A 17139-nucleotide genomic window follows, 5' to 3' on the forward strand; every position below is an offset into this window, starting at 1 on the left:
GTTCAACAGCCCAGTAAGGCAATTAGTCTAGGAGAAGGATCTCTGATATAAAATACCCCTTCCAACCCGCACCAAGCCAGCGTGGAAGGTGTAGGCTAATAACCAGCATGAAGAGTACGCCAAGAGAGATTGTTCACTATGGCAGAAACATGCTGAGGCTTTCGTCCAGCAGTGGACTGACAACGGCTGATGATGATGAATACCATTAAGGATGTTTTCTTGATGCTGACAAAAACTCTATAATGTGGTCATCCGTGTCGAATAAAGCACTTGGCTTTCCTGCACAACAACTAATTGCTTTAAGATTCGGTTATGAAAATAGACATTGAAAATACGGTGGGTTGGACCAACGATCACAATTATTATTACTAAGACTTAACATGATGTTAGTTTATTTGCACAACCAGGTCTTCGTAGTTATATTTAGGCATAGCAACCGCAAAAGAACACAAGCTAATGCGATCTCTTGTCCTTTTCTTACGGTTAGTTCTGCTCTCAAACATTACTAATATAGTAGAGAATAAAGTCGATTGCATCACAGAAAGTTTCTCAAACAAATCAAATGTTCAAACAAACATTTTACAAAGTGATCGCTGCAGACACAAGCAGTCCGATTGTATTCCACAAGATGATGAAAGTGATATTTTTAAGAGCCATTTCCTCCGATGCACTTTCGTTTTTCCCCCTGACTTTATTACCTTTATGAACCACTTCTTTCGGGACTCTATGAAAGGTCTTTCCTATCTCTCTATTTGAACGACTGTTACACCCAAGAACAGAACAACGCGGCATTTTCTGCTGAAACTCTACACTCACTTTCACTTCCATCCATCCATCCATTTTCTACCGCTTGTCCCTTTTGGGGTCGCGGGGGATGCTGGAGCCTATCTCAGCTGCACACGGGCGTAAGGCGGGGTTCACCCTGGACAAGTCGCCACCTCATCGCAGGGCCAACACAGATAGACAGACAACATTCACACTCACATTCACACACTAGGGCCAATTTAGTGTTGCCAATCAACCTATCCCCAGGTGCATGTCTTTGGAGGTGGGAGGAAGCCGGAGTACCCGGAGGGAACCCACGCAGTCACGGGGAGAACATGCAAACTCCACACAGAAAGATCCCGAGCCCGGGATTGAACTCAGGACTACGCATGACCTTCGTATTGTGAGGCACATGCACTAACCCCTGTGCCACCGTGTGTGAAAATGAACGTGATGTCATATTCAACCCAGCAATTCAAGTACCGTATTTTCCGGACTATAAGGCGCACTTAAAATCCTTTTTTCCCCCTCAAAACTCGACAGTGCGCCTTATAACCCGGTGCGCCTAATGTAAGAAAAAATTCTGGTTTTGCTTACCGACCTCGAAGCAATTTTATTTGGTACATGGTGTAATGATAAGTGTGACCAGTAGATGGCAGTCAAACAAAAGAGATACGTGTAGGCAGCAATATGATGGCAATATGACTGAAGTAAACAACACCAACATTTTATAAGTTCCATTGAAAATATAGAACATTACACACGGCGCTCAAAAATCTATCAAAATGTTTTAGTACGACTTTAGTAAGCTATGAAGCCACACCGCTTGATGGATTGTACTGTGCTTCAACATACGAGTATTATTATGGTTCGTGTATAAGGTAAGACATATTATTTGGTGTTTTGTTTCGCGATATTATGCAAAATAAACTTTTCTTACCTTCTGGTACCTGCTGATCTGTATTTGGATCTGCATAAATCCTGAAAAATTGTGCACTTCCGCCTTTGTAGTCCGTGACAACACCGTAGTCAATAAGCTTCTCTCTTGTTATGGGACATTCATCCTCAGCTGTTGCCATACTTAATATAAAGTAGTGTAAATTTGTTACTTATATCTATCAGGAAACTCGTCAGGAAAGTGCTAAAACATACCGGTGTAGTGAGTTTACATTATTCACCCGAGGAACTTTAGTTATTAGAGAGTTCCGGTCGGACAGTTTTTCACGGGACACATTTCCTGTGTTATTTTTTCCGGATGAGGAGATGCTGCTCTGTTATTGATTTAAGTAAAGTCTGAATGTCATTAATACAGTTAGCTCCATCTTTTGACACTTCTTCCACCCCCGTCCTTGCACGCTACACCACTACAACAAAAATGACGGGGAGAAGACGCTGTTGAAGGTGAGCCACGTAAATAAGACCACCCACAAAACGGCGCATCTGGAAGCGACTGTCAGAAAGCGGCTTGAAGATGATCTGTAAAACATCTTCTATGTAACATTTTGACCAAAGAACCACCATTACATGTTATCTAGACCACAAGGAAGTATTTTACATTTAGAAAAAATATATAATAATGACTCCTTTAATGCGCCCTATAATCCGGTGCGCCTTATATATGAAAAAAGATCGAAAATAGATCATTCCTCGGCAGTGTGTTTTATCCATCTGCCCCTAGTAATTCTCTATCTACTCTTGTGAAGCTTCTGTCTCAACTGAAATACAATGAAATAGTGATGGTTGGTGATCTGAACTGGGACTGGCTCACATCTGTGTCTGACTCTTTGTAAGCACAGTGTGAATCTCTAAATTTAACACAATTAATTAACTCAGCTACAAGACCTAATCCTAAATGCCCTCAAAAAGCTACACTCATTGACTTAATTCTAACAAATATGCCCTTTAAATTTGTTGCATCTGGTGTTTTCCCTAATGATGTGAGTGATCATTGTGTGATTGCAGTAGTGCGAGACACAAGGACTCCTAAAAGCAAGCCTCGTCTTGTTGAAAAACGTACTATGAAATAATTTGAGATGCAAGCTTTTTTACATGACTTGCATCTTTTTAATTGGGATAGAATTGCTCTTTTTGATAATGTTGAACTGGGTTGGAAATATTTTCACGAAAACTTCTTGAGTATAGTGAACAAACATGCCCCTTTTAGAAAACTTAGGGTTAAAGGTCGTGACAATCAGTGGTTTACATCGGACCTGTCAGATGTATTGCATGAGCGTAATGCTGCTTGGGCCAGGGCACGCAAGTCAGGGTTAGAAGCGGATTGGTTGAATTTTAGACAATTAAGAAATCAATTTACTTCTCTCCTTCGGAAAGTCAAATCAGAATGTTATTTCTCCACAACAACAGAAAACCTCAAACACCCAAAGAAGTTTTGGAAAATCATCAAATCTTTGTCCGGCTGCTGTAATTCAGTCAATCTCCCACCAAGTATACTTGTTGATGGTGTCAGAGTAAGTGACAGAAGAGAAATGGGTAGTCATTTTAATAATAATTTTATTTCCTCTGGTTTTCTCTACAATTCTGACAACTCTACTGAAGTTCTGCTAACTCCGGAAAGAACCGTTGAAAATACCCAGGTTTTTAACTTTACGCCCTTTACCACAACAGAGGTCATGAGGGCTCTAAAGCAACTTAAACCTAGAAAGCCAGCTGGCTCAGATAAGTTGGAGCCGCTCTTTTTAAAGTTGGCAGCTGAAATTATAGCTGAACCACTGACTCACATTTTTAACCTTACTCTAATTTCAAATGAAATCCCTTTGGATTGGAAATCTGCCCTTGTAATCCCCCTATTAAAAGGAGGTGACCCTAGTAATCTAAATAATTACAGACCGATCTCTAAACTCTCTGTTCTGGCAAAAGTGCTTGAATCCCTTATCAGTGAACAGATAAAACACTTTTTGGACACCAACTTTATTCTGTCACCATTTCAGTCAGGTTTTCGCAGAAATCACAGTACTGTTACTGCTGCTATGAAGTTTATAAATGATGTAACTGAAGTTCTTGACAAGAAGCAGTGCTGTCTGTCCCTCTTTATTGACTTTTCAAAGGCATTTGATACTGTTGATCATGTCATTTTAATCAAACGTCTTTCAGCTATTGCTTTTTCTCAGCAAGCAGTTGGATGGTTTACTGTTACTGCTGCTATGAAGTTTATAAATGATGTAACTGAAGTTCTTGACAAGAAGCAGTGCTGTCTGTCCCTCTTTATTGACTTTTCAAAGGCATTTGATACTGTTGATCATGTCATTTTAATCAAACGTCTTTCAGCTATTGCTTTTTCTCAGCAAGCAGTTGGATGGTTTGCAAATTACCTCACAAGTAGAACTCAGGCTGTTCAGATAGAAGGTTCCTCCTCGGACGTACTGCAAGTGAAAAACGGTGTCCCTCAAGGTTCTGTGTTGGGCCCATTATTATTCACTATTTACATAAATAATCTTGGACAGAATATTCCGAACTCAACTTTCCATTTCTATGCTGATGATACTGTCATATACTGTACAGCACCCACTCCTGCTGAGGTCTTTAAAAATCTATATCAACATGCATTTGACAGATTACAAGAACAACTTTGCTATCTCCAACTGGTTTTAAATGCAGAGAAAACAAAGTGTATGTTCTTTACCACATCAAAAACTGTAAGATCAGCACTGTGTGAGAACATTTTAACAAGAAATGGGCAACAAATTATGTTAGTATGTGCTTTTAAATATTTAGGATTTTTAATTGATGACCACTTGAGTTTTAAGGAGCACATTCAGTATGTTGTAAAAAAAAATGAAACTTTTACTGGGATTTTATTATAGAAACAAGTCTTGCTTTTCTTTTACTGTGAAACAGAAATTGGTGGAAACAACCTTCTTACCTGTTATTGACTATGGAGATGTGTTGTACATGAATGCTACTGCTGGTTGTCTCCACAAGCTGAATAGTGTGTACCACGGTGCACTGAGATTTATCACCAACTGCGCTCCCCTTACTCACCATTGTGTATTATACTCAATGGTTAACTGGACATCTTTATGTGCTCGACGCCTCAATCATTGGTATGTTTTCATCTACAAAACCATTCTGGGTATCACTCCATCTTATCCGTCTTGTCTTTTAACAAAGAAACAATGAAGTCACAATCTTCGTTCAATGAATGTTCTGCAATTTGTCGTCCCCAAAGTAAGAACTGAACTAGGCAAGAAAGCATTTAGGTTTTCAGCAGCGAAGGCTTGGAATAACCTACAATCGAATATTAAACTTCAAACCCTTGTTACGTTGAATGAGTTTAAAGCTTCTGTGAAAGGACTGCAGTCTACCTTGTATGTATGCACATGTGTTATGTGAGCAAGTTTTAATGTCGTAAATGTGATGTTTTATGTATTTGTTTACTGTTTTTAATGTAACCTTGCTGCTGCCCTCTTGGCCAGGTCTCCCTTGGAAAAGAGATCTTAGATCTCAATGGGATTTTACCTGGTTAAATAAAGGCTAATAATAATAATAATAATTATAATCCGGTGCGCCCTATGGTCCGGAAAATATGGTACTCTTTTATTTGACAAGAACTTCAGGTGCAAACAGCGTCAATTTGCAGTGCAATTTGGAAGGAGCTTATTGACCACAGCGTCAGACAACAATGGCGGACTTGCGCAAAGCACTTTGGGTAAACCACTACCATATATGGAAAAAACTTCACAAATTGTGAAAATTCCAAATGGCTCGTTTCAAGGAAGAATAAGGAAGGCAAGATTGTTTTATAAATATCTCTGCCAGCCCTTCATGGTTTGATTTCACATTTTCAGGACTTATGCAGATCCCAAATACACAAAAACAGGTACCGATAGGTAAGAAAAGTTGGTTTTGCATGGACGGGCCCCTTTAAATTGTTTGCTGATAGTTTGGTCCCCCAGTTCAAAAATTCAATTTGTGCTTCTGATGTAATACATAAATGGAATGGATACACACACATTATTGTGGTTTATTGTCACCTAAAGAGAAGAGTATTAGATTTGTTGTACACTGTGCTGGCAACAAAATGTAACTAATAAAGTAACTTGTAATGTAACTTAGCTACTTTTAAACTACAGTCATCAGTAAAGCGACTAAGTTATTCTTAAAGGAGTAATCAGTCACAGTAATTGGATATTTTTTTCAAAGTAGCTGTGGCCACACTGCTCACAAACATTAAAAACAGTCAAATCTAATTTTGAAATGCGGAAACAGATACGCACCCACCCGAGGGACCGAAAGAGCGACTGAGAACAGATAAAGCCTATTTCCCTCCTACCTCCCAATCTTGTGCGCCAGTGTTCCAAAGATGTAGGTTCCAATAAGGTAGGAGATGGATGCTGGTAAGAACGCCACTCCTGGAAACACACACACATGCACACAACACATACACACACACACACACACACACACACGCACACAGAATAACCAGGAGGTATAAAAGACTGAAGGTGTTGATGATAAGCAGATTCTATCAGGGTTTCATCATTGAGCTCCTGTACATCTTACATTGGCTCTAATGAAGACTTGTGACACCCTAATATCCTGTTCATCCTTTTATCTGACCGAGACTTCATATACTGCAGACTAAAGAAGCAAAGCAATAAAAAAGACAAACATACAACCAAATGGAAAGAATGCTGTTTGTGTGTTGCAGCTCATTCAGACCACTGACACACAGCGTAAATCTTTACTTCCCAACAGTACACCTTACATTACACAAGCAGCACGGGTGTCCAAGTACAACTTCTTTTTTTTTTTACTTCCGATATTGGAGCCTCGAGTATTGGATGATACCTTATTGATCCCATACGATATCAGCAGGAATCACACAATTTGTATTATTTTGTGGTGTGGAAGGTTAGAAAAGGGTTTATGAAGTGAAACAGGGAATAATGGTGGATATGAAAAACACCAACATATTTGTTGTCAACCGTCTGGAATAGACTTATGCTTGGACTGGGCGATTATATGATGCGATCGATGATTGTGGTGACTTTTTTTTTTAGTTAAGTTTGTGTTTTTGTCGAACATGCAGACATACAACATGATACATCACAATTTGCAGTTTATTTATTCCAGTGTTTTTCAACCTTTTTTGAGCCAAAGCACATTTTTTGCGTTGAAAAAATCCGGAGGCACACCACCAGCAGAAATCATTAAAAACGAAACTCAGTTGACAGTAAAAAGTCGTTGTCGCAATTGTTGGATATGACTTTAAACCATAACCATGCATCACTATAGCTCTTGTCTCAAAGTAGGTGTACTGTCACCACCTGTCACATCAGGCCGTGATTTATTTAGACTTTTTTGCTGTTTTCCTGTGTGTACTGTTTTAGTTCTTGTCTTAGGCTCCTATTTTGGTGGATTTTTCTCCTTTTTTGGTATTTTTCTGTAGCAGTTTCATGTCTTCCTTTGAGCAATATTTCTCACATCTACTTTGTTTTTATCTTTCTTCGTGGGGACATTGTCTATAGTCATGTCATGTTCGGATGTACATTGTGGATGCTGTCTTTGCTCCACAGTAAGTCTTTGCTGTGGTCCAGCATTCTGTTTTTGTTGACTTTGTAGCCAGTTCAGTTTTAGTTTCGTTCTGCGTAGCCTTCCCTAAGCTTCAATGCCTTTTCTTAGGGGCACTTACCTTTTGTTTATTTTTTTGTTTAAGCATTAAATACCTTTTTACCTGCACACTGCCTCCCGCTGTTTCCGAGATCCACAACGCAATTAGCTACCGGCCGCCACCTACTGATATGGAAGAGTATTACACGGTTACTCTGCCGAGCTCTAGACAGCACCGAAACTCAACAACAACACATAATTTGCAGACTATAATTACTGGTTTGCAAAAAATATTTTTTTACCCCAAATAGGTGAAATTAGTGGCATAGTGGTTGAAAAACACTGCTCTATTCAACATGTTCGAAAAGGAGTAGGAAGAAGCAGAGCTTATTTAATCCTACCCCTTTTCCTTTACATAGCAGTTGCTAAAACATTTGTTCACTTCCTGTTCTCAATTTATTCACAATATACTCCATAAGTAATAGCAATAAAAATAAATAATAATTAGTTATAAGTAAGTTATATGTCATATGGTGAGGTAAGTAAGATTATCTAGAAAATGAATGGATGGATGAAATAAATTGAGAATGTTTATCATGGTTCTTCTTCTTTGTACTTTGTAAACACTTTAAATTTGAAAAGTTTCTTGAAGTGGATCATATTAGTACATTGTTTGGTTTCTTTGCTTAATCCATTCCACAATTGAATTCTACATACTGATATACTGAAGGTCTTAAGTGTTGTACGTGCGAACAAATGTTTTAAATTAAATGTTTCTCTAAGATTATATTTCTCCTCTTTTGTTGAGAAGAAATGTTTTATATTATTGGGTAGCAGATTGTAGTTTGCTTTGTTTAATTTTAGCTGTTTGCAAATTGTCGTGGAATTTCATATTTTCGATTCAATGCATAAAGGGTTTGAATGTTCTCTATATCCAACATTATGTATTATTCTAACTGATCTTTGTTGTAACACCGTTAATGAATGAAGTGTACTTTTGTAGTTATTTCCCCATATTTCTGCACAATAACTCAGATATGGTAACACTAGCGATCAGTAGAGAATAGGGAGTGATTTTTGTTTTTTTCAGGACGATCGCGGTGTTTAACTGTGAGAATATATTAACTCGATCAAACACGGCGGAACAGCGAATCGGAGTCCACCTTTTGTCGCCCCGCATCTGGTTCCAAGGTACGCAGAAGTAAAAAGAATTACAGACAAGAACAGAATGACCGAACTTGGAGCTAAACGCGCAGCTAAGAGCCGCAAAATAAATGTCAGCCATAACTTGGAGTTATCTAAGGCCCTATAATTTACACGTCATCGGAATCGCGGAGCGAATCAAGGAATTGTTCACTAAATACAGAATCTACTATTACATGCGAAAAGTCGCTGGAATTGACAGAATGTGACGGAGTGGCTGTCATTGAGAGGAAAAGGGGAAATCACTTGACAAACACTCACCCTCTCGGGCCATTTCTCTGTGCCTGCCGCCTTGACACGTGACCACCTCAAACTACCAAACTCACTCCAAAATACAGAGCCGGACAGTTCCCAAACAACTTCTATGTGTCAGGTGAATTTGATGACTACTTGTCGTCCAAAAGCTGTGTGAAAAACACTGTGCTACTACTGCTAATGCTAGTTAGTTGTGGACGCGACCACCAATCTTCATTGGTATGGTGCAGGGGTGTCAGAGTCAAGGCCCGCGGGCCAGATCGGAATTATCTATGGCCCCCGGGATGATATTTGACTAGTAGAGATGTATGATAATGGCTTTTTTGCTGATATCCGATATTACGATATTGTCCAACTCTTAATTACCGAATCCGATATCAACCGATACCGATATATACAGTCGTGGAATTAACACATTAGTATGCCTAATTTAGTTGTGATGCCCCGCTGGATGCATTAAACAATGTAACAAGGTTTTCCAAAATAAATCAACTCAAGTTATGGAAAAAAAATGCCAACATGGCACTGCCATATTTATTATTGAAGTCACAAAGTGCATTATTTTTTTTAACATGCCTCAAAACAGCAGCTTGGAATTTGGGACATGCTCTCCCTGAGAGAGCATGAGGAGGTTGGGGGGGCGGGGTTGAGTTGGGGGGTAGGGGATAGCGGGGGGTGTATATTGTAGCGTCCTGGAAGAGTTAGTGCTGCAAGGGGTTCTGGGTATTTGTTCTGTTGTGTTTATGTTGTGTTACGGTGCGGATGTTCTCCCGAAATGTGTTTGTCATTCTTGTTTAGTGTGGGTTCACAGTGTGGCGCATATTTGTAACAGTGTTAAAGTTTTTTATACGGCCACCCTCAGTGTGACCTGTATGGCTGTTGACCAAGTATGATTTGCATTCACTTGTGTGTGTGAAAAGCCGTAGATATTATGTGATTGGGCCGGCACGCAAAGGCAGTGGCTTTAAGGCACGCTTCCAATATTGTTGTCTGGGTGGAAATCGGGAGAAATTCGGGAGAATGGTTGCCCCGGGAGATTTTCAGGAGGGGCACTGAAATTCGGGAGTCTCCCGGGAAAATCGGGAGGGTTGGCAAGTATGACTGGGAGACGCAACTGCTCTGTACTTCTCCCTACGTCCGTGTACCACTCCGTACAGCGGCGTTTTAAAAAGTCATAAATTTTACTTTTTGAAACCGATACCGATAATTTCCGATATTACATTTTAAAGCATTTATCGGCGGAAAATATCGGCAGTCCGATATTATCGGACATCTCTATTGATTAGTATTAAAACCGGCCCGCAGGCTACAGCCGCCTGCTGCTGTTTTGCACGCACCAATACTCCATCAGTGTTGGCTCTAGAAATTTAAAAAATGGGGTTCCAGGGACCCCATCGAGTCATAAAAATGGGGTCGCAAAGTAAATTTTTGGGGTCCCACTTTTTTGTAACCTTTTTGAAAACAAATGATAAATGTATGCATTATCCTGTTATATCTCACATTCTATATAGTGTTTTGGAAAAAGATTGTCATAAACGTTACTTAATTTATTTAAAAAAGAAAAAAGAAAAAACAAAAAGAAAACACATTTTAATGCATATGTACATTTATTCGGTTATGAACATTCATTCACTTTCTTCTTTCCTTCATGGATCTAAACTTGACCGCTGCCGGTAGTTTTTATTTTTATTGTAATATTTTCAGAATGTGTTTGTTCTATTTTTGGCCAAAGTAAAACAAAGAAAACAATCTGAAGTTGTCTTTATATTTTTGTTTTAATGCCATGATTTTAATAGCCCGCGTGTGCACAGATTTTCCTCCATGGCTGAGCTAAAATGAGTTTGACACCCATGGTATGGTGGTTTATTACAGTTTATTTCAAACATGCATGCAACTGTAATGTAATACATAACACATTTTTTGTTTTTCTTTACAGCATGTCCAAAAATGAGTACGAGGAACAAGAGCTTAATCCTACCCCTTTTTGTACCATAGCAGTTGTTTTTGGTTTATTTGTAATTAAGTTGTAACAAAACAGTGAAAAAATAAATAAATGGATAAATAAATGAATAGACAATGAGTAAGTAAATAATTATTAAATACATCAATAAACATGAACTAAAGTTCTCATGAATAAATAGGTAAATAATTTATGGTTTACAATATAAGATGAATAAGATGATCTCATTCTTGCAAGGTTCAAGATGTTCATCAGGATTCTTCTTCTTTGTACTTTGTAAACAATTTGAGTTTGAACAGTTTCCTGTACCGGATCAAATTAGTACTTTGTTTGACTTATTTGCTTGATCCATTCCATAATTTAATTTCACATACTGATATACTAAAGGTTTTAAGTGCTGTATGTGCATACACATGTTTTAAATTAGATTTTTATCTGAGGTTATATTTCCCCTCTTTTGTTGAGAAGTTGTACATTTCTGGGTAGCGAATTATAGTTTGCTTTGTACATAATTTTAGCTGTTTGCAAATGTACCAAGTCGCTTAATTTCAATATGTTTGATTCAATAAATACAGGGGTTGAATGTTCTCGATTGCAAATATTATGTATTATTCTGACTGACTTTGTAACACAGTTAGTGAATGAAGTGTGCTTTTGTAATCATTTCTCCATATTTCTACACAATAACTCAGATATGGTAACACTAGTGAGCTGTAGAGAATATAAAGTGATTTTTTGGTCAAGAACATATTTAGCTTTTTTCATTATTGACGTACTTCTTGCCACTTTATGTTGTAATATTTTTACATGAGATTTTTAGTTCATAAATTCATATTTTATTCCACAGAAACAAATTATTTATTTTACCCTTTCAATGTCCACTCTTTCTATTTGTATTTGTGTTAGACTTTCTCTTCTACTTTTACCGAATAACTTTATCTTAGTTTTACTGAGATTCAAATATAGTCTGTTTTTGTCAAACCATCTTTTTAGTTTGTTCATTTCATATGTTTTTTTGGGATTAGCTTCTATGTGTTCTCCACTGAACAAAACACAGTTGCGTTGTCTGCTAATGCTAACTTTAAGTCCTTTGTAACTTTACAAATGTTGTTTATTTAGAGATTTAACAATTTTGGTCCCAATATTGATCTCTGGTGTTAAAGTGCCAATGATTGTCACACACACACTAGGTGTGGTGAAATTATTCTCTGCATTTGACCCATCACCCTTGGTCACCCCCTGGGAGGTAAGGGGAGCAGTGAGCAGCAGCGGTGGCCACGCCCGGGAATCATTTTTGGTGATATAACCCCCAATTCCAACCCTTGATGCTGAGTGCCAAGCAGGGAGGTAATGGGTCCCATTTTTATAGTCTTTGGTATGACGTGGCCGGGGTTTGAACTCACAACCTACCGATCTCAGGGTGTACACCACAATACATATTTAGCTCTGTACATGTACAGTGTATGTTCGCCTAGCTTCACACATACTGTTTCCTGTTGGTTAGGTAGCTTCTTATCCAGTTCAAGACCGAATCTCTGATGCCACATTGTTCTAATTTTTTAATTAAAATATTATGGTTAATTGTGTCAAATGTTTTAGTTAGATCCATAAACACCGCAGCTGCACACTGTTTACCATCTATGGCAATGGTAATCTCTTCCGTTATTTTAATTAATACTATTGATGTTGAAATGTTGGCTCTCCGTGTTGGTTGTTTACGAGTGTGCCACTTTTATTTATGAATTTGTCCAAGCTGTTTTATTTTAGACAATTGAGGAAATACGGAAACAGGTCTATAGTTTGTAAACTGGTGTTTGTCTCCAGTCTTATCAGTCGGTACGACTTTTGCTGTAGGGACCCTAAGCAGCTGGCTACTTTTGAAGTTGCAGTGTCAGGAGCAATAATTAACACATCCGTTTTCTGCTGAAGAGTATTACTAGCCATCCAGTCTTTAACAGACTATCATTTAGCATATTCCTTTTATGTGTCCTCCATCCAGCCACGTTTGACGGTTTGTCCCTTTCGGGATTGCGACATGCCTGGAGCCTATCCCAGCTGCACTCGGGCTAAAGGCATTGTACACCTTGGACAAGTCGCCATTTCATCGCAGGGCCATCACAGATAGACAAGCATTCACACTCACATTCACACACCTGAGCCAATTTAGTGTTGCCAATCAGCCTGTCCACAGGTGCATGTCTTTGGAAGTGGGAGGACACGCAGTCACTGTAATGGTTAAATGAGAAATATAACTGAGGGTCATCCACGTACTTATGGTATAAGATATCTTCAAAATTCCTAATGACATCCCTGAGTGGAAACATGTATAGGGTAAAACAGATAGGCCTAAAAACTGAACTCTGGGGCACCCCGCACTGGAGGGGGACGGACTCTTGAGGGCCAACAGATCTAGCTGCCATATATAATTTAAACAAGTGGAGGGCTGTCCCTGAAAAGCCCACCCCGTCCCTCAGTCGGTTTACAAGGGTTTGATGGTCAACAGTGTCAAAGGCTGCACTGAGATCAATCAGAACCAGTATTGTACAGCATCATGATGTCATTGGAGACCCCGAGATAAGCGGTTTATGTGACTGATGATAACCGGACTAAAATTTCTCGGAAGATAATGTCTTGGTTAAAAGGGGACCTGCTTTTTTGGAATTTTGCTTACCGTTCACAATCATCACGAGAGACAAGAAGATAGAAGTATTTTTTTTATGAATGGTAACGCGTAAATAAATGTAAATCAAAGTCCGCTTTCAATTCAGTTAATGGGAGGTCCTCTATTCCAGTGGTCTCAACGCACAAGAAATTTAAAAAAAAAAAAAATAATAAAAATAAAAAAAAGTTTTTATTTTTTATATTAAATCAACATAAAAAACACAATATATAGATTATATATCAATATAGATCAATACAGGCATACAGGGATACAGTCCGTAAGCACACATGATTGTATTTCTTTATGAAAAAAAACAAAACAGAAAGGGCAGAAAGGGCAGCTTGGAGATGGACCGATAGTTGCTAAGAACGCAGGGGTCAAGGTTTCAAGAATAGTTGCCACTTCTACTCTGATTGTGTTGGCCAATGCTTAACAATTTCTTCCACATCATTGGACCACGTGTGCAGTAAAACAAGGTCTATGACCCATTTAGAACGTCAAACATTGTACTACCCGAACACAGTCAAAGTTGATGAGATTGTAACAGATTTGTGTCAAGCCTGTCTCTTGCAGTCATTTGTCATCCCAACAGAGCTCTGATTTTGTATGCACAAAGCGAAAAAAGGGGGGCCGAGGACTATACAGGCGAAAACAACAGGCCTTTGGGAATATATCAAGAAGATGGCTCCCAGAGACGGCTTGTTCAGTGAATACTTCAGGCAACAGAGGCCCGGTAAGGAGGAGGAGGTGGACAGGCTGTCATGGAAAGACAGGCCCCTGCATGGCATGTACCACCGACAAATTGAGGAAGGTCTTCAAAAGTGGGTGACATTGGGAAAAAATACCAGTGGCTTGAAAGGCTAGACTAAAAGACAGCTAGAGGTACTAGTCGAGGCAGCACAAGAAAAGACCCTAAATAAAATATCAATTGAGGCCAGGGTCTATCGCATCGGACATGACCCCAGATGCAGGCTATGCAAGCAGCCCCAGGGACACTACAGAACATCACAGCAGGGTGTAAGATGCTGGCAGGCAAGGCATACATGAAGCGCCATAACCAGGTGGCAGGCATATGGGACCGGAATATACGTACCAAAAATGGACTGAAGGTCCTTGAGTCAAGATGACGGCTAGTAGAAACCATAGAAAGTAGTAAAGAACAACCAGACCAAGATCCTGTGGGACTTCCAGATCCAGGCCGACAAAATGGACCCTTTCCTTTGTAGGGTGACCGGACTCGAGACAAAGTGAAAAACTTGGTCATCTTGGAGGAGCTCTGAGTAGAGTCACTGGTCCTTCACATGGGGAGGAGTCAGTTGATGTAGCATGTAGTCTGGATACCTATTGGACGCCTCCACTGTAAGGTGGTCAGGAGGCTAGGACAAGCTATGCCTTGCAGCTTGACTGGGATGGAACCTGCTGCCCCCGCGACTTTAACCCGGATAAGTGGAAGATGGAAGCGATAGATGGAAAACTCTCCATAATTGATGAGAATGAAGAAAACTGAGCAAGATAGCTGCCATGGAGGCCTACAGCACCAAGCACAACACAAGTTTGCTCGTGTTTACTTTCCATTTTGGCATAAAACTTTCTGTGGCTTCATCGTTTGGAGACAGTTAGTACTTTTGGGAGTTTTGGGGTAACCCAGCCAGAGTCGTGACCGAAATCCACCTGAAGAGCTGTAGTGTGACCTGAAGAGGGAGTAGTGTGCACAAGAGTCTTCATAGCAATCTGAATGTTTTTACAATCTACTTTGCGAGGAGGAATGTGCAAAGGCAAGCTGCATCATGCTGATAGACTTAAGGAGACTGAAACGGAAAGTTTTCTTCAACAAAGTATCAGTGTGTGTTAAACACACACTGATACTTTGTTGAAGAAAACAGATTCTGTCATTAGGAACACATTGGAGACAATGTAATGCGTAAATGTAATGTGCTGTGTTGACTGTGGACATGTTGTATTATGACATGAGTCAAAGTGACAATATACTGTACCTAACTGCCATTTCCTGGCACACATGGTCTCCATCATCCAGATTGGTAGTGTTGGCTCTAGCATGGCGATGGCCATATTCCCAAAACAAATGGCGCCTGCAAAGCAAGATTAAGGATACATAAACACATGTTCTTCTTTGTCTGGAAAGACATGTTCTTCATGCTGGACCCGCAAAAAAGGATGGTTATTCTACAGTCGTCACTCGTTTATCGCAGTTTATTGGTTCTAGGCCTGATCGTGGTAATCAAGTTTCCGCAAAATAGGATTATGATTATTAGATCAAATATAGTTAGAGCATCAAAAAACAATTTATGACCTTCCAAATATATTTAAACATGAAATACCAGCGATATGGTCACCTTTACACTCGTTTTCCCCAATATAGTAGCCTTGAGTGTGTTAAGTTAAAGTTAAAGTACCCATGATTGTCCCACATACACTAGGTTTGGCGAAATTATTCTCTGCATTTGACCCATCACCCTTGATCATCCCCTGGGAGGTAAGGGGAGCAGTGAGCAGCAGCGGTGGCCGCGCCCAGGAATCATTTTTGGTGATTTAACTCCCAATTCCAACCCTTGATGCTGAGTGCCAAGCAGGGAGGTATTGGGTCCCATTTTTATAGTCTTTGGTATGACTCGGCCGGGGTTTGAACTCATTCTACTGTAGATTACAGTACTCACCTGCAGCCAAGAGGATCCTCCAAGCGTCATTGCTATAGCCGTCACCCGGCCACTACAACACGACTATAGCGCCAAGATTAGCCACCATGTTGTTAGCATTGTTTGGTCTTAAAAGGGCTGTTTACACAGATGCCCAGAGGGCGCCAACTTTCTAATGTATTTTTACACAATATATCCCGCCCTCTTACGGCTTCTTGTACGTGATGACGTGATGACGTAATTACCTACGTACATAACACACGCTCGTGCATTACCTCTAGGTGTTGTTAGCTAATAATAGCAATTTGGATAGTTAGCACTAATTGTCACTGAATGTATATTCTATCATTAAAACAACATGACTGCAAATTGTTTGTTGCTTCTCTCGGACTGCTTTTGTATGTGTGCACGCACTCCTGTGCGTACGCGTCGATGAGAGCGCGTGAGCGACCGCCGTAAACACCGATAATTTTATTCGGGACGGTAAAATCTTTTATTACATTAACTTTGTAATAATGAAAAGTATAGACAATTGTCAAACAAATGTGTTCCGTTACACCTCTAATGGTAACATAACCCAGCAAGCAAAAAACATTAAAATAACACTGAGAACTCATTGTATTAGATCCTGACATTGAGCAACTCAAACCTAACGTGCCAACTAACGTGCTTTCTGACGACGTTTAATCAATGTTGGGTTCTGATGTAAATTTGACTATTGAATTTTAGCAATTTTCCAACCAATAGTCTACAACACAAACATGACGTTGAAACAACATTTTTGTTGACGACGTTTATTCAACGTCAGATTGTGACGTTGATTTGACCATTGAATTTTGGTCATTTCTCAAACAACAGCGTGGATCCAACATTGAAAATTACAAATACAACTATTTTGCAACGTTGTTTCAAAGTCAGTTTTAAAGGACATGTATGTATAATCAACGTTATATCAATGTCTTGTGCCTGCTGGGAAGCTAGCCGGTGGTGTTCTTGTTATATATTTTGCTTTGAAAATTGTTACTGTGAGGAAGTTGCAAACAGCACTTTTAACCCGGAAATAGAAGTGG

General features: G+C 39.4%; 1 protein-coding gene across 2 annotated transcripts in view; it reads right to left on the reverse strand.

The window, feature by feature from the left end:
- slc18a2 (solute carrier family 18 member 2) overlaps nt 1-17139 on the reverse strand; it is a 105049-nt gene that overhangs the window by 13323 nt on the left and 74587 nt on the right. For both annotated transcript variants that reach the window (XM_062058995.1, XM_062058994.1), the window contains 2 exons: nt 15410-15505; nt 6056-6134 (listed from right to left, as the gene is read on the reverse strand). In XM_062058995.1, coding sequence (XP_061914979.1) covers nt 6056-6134; nt 15410-15505 — 175 coding nt within the window. The remainder of the gene's footprint in view (nt 1-6055; nt 6135-15409; nt 15506-17139) is intronic.

Source organism: Entelurus aequoreus, linkage group LG09 (assembly GCF_033978785.1).
Source record: "Entelurus aequoreus isolate RoL-2023_Sb linkage group LG09, RoL_Eaeq_v1.1, whole genome shotgun sequence".
NCBI classification, from domain to species: Eukaryota; Metazoa; Chordata; class Actinopteri; order Syngnathiformes; family Syngnathidae; genus Entelurus; species Entelurus aequoreus.